Here is a 6,142-nt window from a genome sequence, read left to right as displayed (position 1 = left end):
CTCTCTCTCTCTCTCTCTCTCTCTCTCTCTCTCTCTCTCTCTCTCCCTCTCTTTCTCTCTCTCCCTCTCTCTCTCTCGCGCGCGCGCACATGCACGCACACCAGACTTCTTTAAATTTAATTAAATTACAGACAACAATATATTGAGAAATAAGGATCAGCGCGGTACTTTGTGTGCAAGTATAATAAAAAGATTTAAAAGTCCATTTCTAATAAAACAATATTTTAATATACATATATCCGCACGCGTTCCGACTTGTATATTTCAAGTTCGTTCTTATGGGAAATTGAATACATTAATTCTCATGCAGTACGTGCAAGAGTAACAAGTTATAAATTGCGAGATTTTTTTTCTGTAACAAATGACTTTTTTAATCCGTTATAAGTAACTATGACTGTACCAATTCTGGTGTTATCATCATAAAATGAACGATAAATAATTTTTGCTTAATAGCAGATTTAATTATAGCTCCGACATGTAAATCATTCTAAAAAATGTGGAATATAATTAAGGATCCCTGTTTTACTTTCTCAATTAATTAACATAGCCTATAATGTTGTTTCTACTTACTTTCCAACCCGTAAAAGGCAATATTGAATAGAAATTGTCATCCAAAAGTGGATCCATTATAACTGATAAACCGTTTTCTATTCCGAGAGTTTTCACTCGTTCCTGGTTTCTCGTCAATTTAATCATATTGTTCAGTCTGTTAGAGTACAATTTCTCCAATTATTTTTCAAATTGTGATGCTTATATTTAACAGTAGGGTGTCTCAGTTTTTTTGCAAAACTTTACCAGCATATTCCACAAGTAAAAATAAGAAAAAAAAATTTTATGTAAACATAGGCTAATAAATGCTTCATTGAAAAATTATGACAAAAATACAAAATAATAAATAAAAATTATATACTGATAAAGTTTTTATAAAAAAAAAAAAATTGGCACACCTATATTTCACTTTAAGTTACAAAAGTGTAATACTACAATAGTTTAGCCACAAAAAATAGCCACTGTATCAGACTGCTCTATTCAGAAATCAAAGTCATTCAACTAGCGCAGTAATTCTTTAGTATAATTAGTATTGTTTTTCTTTGTTGATGTAAATGTATAAATCAATTGTAATAAATAATCACTGAGCGACTTCCTTATAAGCGCAAAATATTTCTAGAATGTTATATGAATATTATTAAGAAATTAAAATAATGTTATTATAATATTTCGAAAATATCATATAATATTTTTTAATATTATTAAAAGTACTCTATAGAGGTTATATGTCCGCTTATATAAAAAAAAATATCCCAGGTAATATATCTTAATATCTCTAAAATATTATTAAAATATTTATAAATATTGATTATTCTTAATTTAGTGCAATTTGAATTCACAATCTAGTAACAAAAAGTCTTATCAGTTTATGCTGCATCTTGTGTTAAAAAAAATGTTTTGGCTTTGATTTTACATACTTACATATCCAGTTCTACAATTGCGCACTAAAATTATTTTTAATCTTTCAACGTATACTTATACTAAACAGATGTAAGTTTTACAAATTAAAATAAATTTTGTTATAATACTTTTTAATGTTTACAAAATATTACAGTATCATTAAATATTGTTACTTTTAATAATCATTCAATATTATCAGGAGTGGACATATAATCTTCCATTAATATATTTCGATAATATTATTTAATATAATATAATTTTAGTATAATATTCTTTAAATGTTATATTTAATATTTTAAGAATATGCCTAAATATTACTTAATATTAAATAATATTACGCGCTTATAAGGTTTGTTTTCTCAACGCAGCCAATAGAATTCATCTATGATAACTGATGAATAAGCGTAAGCGCATACATAAGAATTGTTATGTGCTCATACAAAAGTGATCGCAGTTGAGATAATGTATAGAAGAATCGTGCATAAATAAAGCTAGGGTGAGTTCATCCTATTCTTTTTCTCGGACATATGCTGTTTTTTCGAGCATCCGAGGGCATCCGGCCGGATTTTCAATGTGTACTCTTTTTTGTACTACTTTTAAAACTTGGAAGCGAGTGAAGGAATTGGAAGTTAAGTCACTGTGATACTGCCACACATGAAATATATTAACACATAGTATAGGATAAGCATGAAATAAGACATTAAGACCGCTAAACAAATAAGTATCCAGTATAAAATCGCGATAGTGATTTACATAAAATGCTGATTAGACATTAGGTTTATTCACGTTGCTTGCACTTTTGGCACTTTGCATCTTCGCTTTCTCTTTTTCAACGTCCAAATATATATCTATCTCATTTTAAGTTTAAACATTTTTTAAATAAAGTTGTTTTGTTCGTACCTGTCTAAATAAATTTAAAAGAAGTTTTACAAAAAAAGAATGAAATACAAAATACTATAATATTTTACAAAAAGAAGAAATAGAAAATGATAATATGAGGTCTCATATTAACAATGTCTACTTCTATTTTATTCTTTGTCTTCGTTTTTTTTTTAGTGTTTGTCGGCTTGGTGAAAAAAATGGTAGTGTACTACTTTTGTATGATGGTTACTTTTCCATGATGGATGTACTACTTTACGTGCATTGCATTTGGTTCATTCAAAATGAAGCAAATAAAATAGACGAGTGTTTCGAACCACTGATGATTCGAAACTTCAAACTTAATAGGTTTCGATTTTCTTCAGTTCAAAAATAAATCAAATCAAATTCACTGTTATTTGATCCGAATTCGAACTGATTCATGCACTTCTAATTAACAAATTAGTAAAACATAACTTGTACAAATGAAATACCATTATATCACATGTCTTTATTAAAACTGAAATGTAAATTAAATTAATATGAAAGATAACTTTTTCATTAGAACAATAATGAATTATTAATCATTAAAAATTAATATATATTGCCAAAAATACATATTATTAATACATACTTTGGATAAAAAGATAAGAGAACTTACATTTTATTAATTTTAAATAAGTTTTTCTTTGATTAAAAATTGATTCCTATTAAATATCTGTTAAGAAAAATTTATTTCCATATTATAATTAAAAAGTACTCATGAATTATTCTATATAAAAAATCGATTTTTCTCGTCGCGACAGTTAATGCATCGCGTGTACAAAAATAGATTAAGGCAAACAGCAGTATTTTCCTGCAATATTATTGATATACTACGATCAATAATCAACAAACATTGAAAATTATTTAGTATTAGTATTAGCGTGTTATGATTCAATTGATGTCAATTTGGTATTTGTCACTTTTAAATATATGATGAAAAAATATTTAAAATAATTAATTAAAAAAAATACCAATATATTTATTGTCTTTACCATTAAAATATAGTGATAAAATATAATAAAATAACACAATGATAAATAAAATAATTTTATATAAATAATAGAACATTTTTGTATAAATGGCACTTGTAGAACATTTTTATACAGCACATAATGATAGCTTCTGGAAAGAGAGGGATCCAGTTGCCTGCAAAACGAAATCTACAGCTTAATTGTTTGCACATAATGATATTGCACACAACCGTATTGCACTTAAAAAATCTTTTTAAAAAACGGAAAAATAAGCACCAAGAATTAATTCCATACAGCTCGATGTCATAACGTAGAGTCCAGAAGTAAAAATTCTATTTCTCGCAAGGGCCATCTTGCCTACTCATATTTCAAAGTTACGTTATAAAATTATTGTATATATACTCTAATCACTTTTTTTTAAACGGGCGAGGAGATTGTAACCTTCTCAAACGAGACTTCTTATATAATCGAACTTCACTTACACGTAATTTCGATTGATTTTCAATTGTATTTCGAAGTCTCGTTTTCAAGATCACAACAATGTAGTTATTTAGCGTGCAGATAATTTTTGTCGTGTGTGCAATACGCTATGTACAGTATAATTATGTACAAAAAAAGTTGTAGGCAATAATTTTGTAGACATCCGGAACCTTTTTTTGAGAATATCTTCGTTTACCCATTCTGAAACGTCACTGCGCTGCCTGCACATAGGCAAACTGGTCGAATAAGTAATTAAATTACGTATTGTATGCTTCGTGAGAATACATTTTGAAAGCACCGGATACTCACTCAGGAATGTCGTCGCTTTCACGCACATAATTAAAGGTGCAACAGTATCCGTCCTGCGTTTTGCGAAACTCAAAAAGCTCTGAGCAATTTCTGTCGATTCCATGCAACGCACATTTCAATAATATCGTCGAACATTGTGGCGTCAACTGGAAAATGTAAATACACGACATGTATTGTAAATCTCCGACAATTTTTTCTATAAGCGATAACAACGGTGGCTGATATGCGAAGTATCGTGTAAATAATATTTTGATTGCGCTTTTGAAGAAATCTTTTGTTTAAAGCGCAGAAAAGTAAACGTGCCTGTCTGCATAAATGGTATTTATTTATTAGATTCACTAGAAGATTGAAAATTAGAGAGAAATTTAGACAGGGTACTCGCGAGAAAGATCGGCCTAGATGTAATGGAATCGCTTTTCGAAGAAATTTGCATTTAAAATATATTAATATATATATTAGACAGATTTGAATTTAATTTCTATTAATATACTAAACAATAAAAGTTATGCAATTTATATTATCAGCTACCTAATTATTACGTAATTAAAAGAATGCGTATATTTGTATGTTTATAAGAATAGTCTAATAAAAATGTTTTTGTAAGTATAACTCTAGTATATCACATATTTGAAATAAGATGTTGATTGAGTTTGCATACGTACAGTTTTCATTAGTTGAGCGACATCATAAGACCCGTTGTAATAAATTGTTAAAAGTTTATCTAATTCCACGTCATTACTATTATCTGTGTCCATCATAGAAACGTAGAGATTGCCCAGCTGCATTATCAAATTGAGAATTTCATCGACTGATCGGTCCGTGATTTTTGCATTAGTACTAATTTAAAAAAAAATATTGTAAATATTTCAATTAAAGTCATCATATATGATATATGTGTTTCAAGGATATTTTTAATACATAGTAGCGAAGACAAAAAATGCACGACTTTTTTTGACCACGTAATTGATATCCATATTGTTCAATAGCGTAATATGTTTCATATTTAAATGTGCGTTTGCTAATAAAGCATATGGCAGGAATGCGAATTCCTATAAGGATGTCGGTCTTTAATAATATCTCGTCGGTATCCGTATATATACAAATGCATGATATATAATATTTAATATATGTGAACACAATTTGCATTTATTTAATATACAAACACAGCTTACATATTGGTCGCCAGTTTTTTGGCGGATTGCAAACTAATTCTGTTAATGGAGCAAATGGCGATTCCTGAAAATTATCAAGGTATATATACATTTTTTATAAATGCTTTTTACAAAATAAAAAAGAAGGGTAAATAGAAAATTATTTACTGTGTAACCGTATATTGAAATATATGGATATATGTACCATTTAAACCGTGTATTTTGATACACGTGTACTCGTGTGTTTTAATACCTGTGTACCCGTATTTTAAAAATTATGCGGATTGAAACACGAATATATGTATAATTAATTACACGTATCTCCAATACACGTTCAAAACCATAATCTCTAATTCCTACTTTATTCGTTACCACTTTTACACCACGTATCAATTAAACAGGAACAGTATTGATTTTTTACTTTTCCGTTTTTATCATGAGAAGATAGAAAAACTTTTACTTAACGTATTGAAGATGGCTTAAAGCAGAGCCGAAAAACATATATGAAGATTTTTTATTTGGGGTATAGATATTTTATAATAAAGACATTTATTTCGCACTGATTACCACGCAAAAAACTCTTATTATGTATTACTTATTTTGTACTTTTATTATTAACAAATTTATTACATAATTTTTGCGTTTTTAAAGCAGAGATTTATGTTTTTAAGCGAAGATTTAATATATAAAACGCATGTATTATTACTAAAATTGCGTACAATTCATAAATGAATTATAAAAATTGTTTTGTTAACAACTTTTAAATGAATAACATGAAGGTTAAGATCAAGATCACTTGGAGATTATTTGGGGCTGACTAAAAAGAAAGGTTTACCAAAACAAAAACATTAAAAAAAAAAGATATGTTTATATGTATAT

The 6,142-nt window shown here is 27.9% G+C and overlaps 1 protein-coding gene across 1 annotated transcript in view; it reads right to left on the bottom strand.

Moving 5' to 3' along the window:
• Positions 1 to 6,142, bottom strand: part of LOC108749502 (sodium channel protein Nach-like) — a 7,468-nt gene that overhangs the window by 480 nt on the left and 846 nt on the right. Inside the window, exons 2-5 of the mRNA XM_018488276.1 lie at positions 5,285 to 5,348; positions 4,775 to 4,949; positions 4,113 to 4,258; positions 571 to 706 (exon numbers count right to left, since the gene is read on the bottom strand). Of these exons, the coding sequence (XP_018343778.1) occupies positions 571 to 706; positions 4,113 to 4,258; positions 4,775 to 4,949; positions 5,285 to 5,348 (521 nt within the window). The remainder of the gene's footprint in view (positions 1 to 570; positions 707 to 4,112; positions 4,259 to 4,774; positions 4,950 to 5,284; positions 5,349 to 6,142) is intronic.

The sequence above is a fragment of the Trachymyrmex septentrionalis genome, unplaced genomic scaffold (genome assembly GCF_001594115.1).
Source record: "Trachymyrmex septentrionalis isolate Tsep2-gDNA-1 unplaced genomic scaffold, Tsep1.0 scaffold11, whole genome shotgun sequence".
NCBI lineage: Eukaryota > Metazoa > Arthropoda > Insecta > Hymenoptera > Formicidae > Trachymyrmex > Trachymyrmex septentrionalis.
Note: the sequence above shows the minus strand (reverse complement) of the source record. Positions and strands in the feature narration are given on the sequence as shown.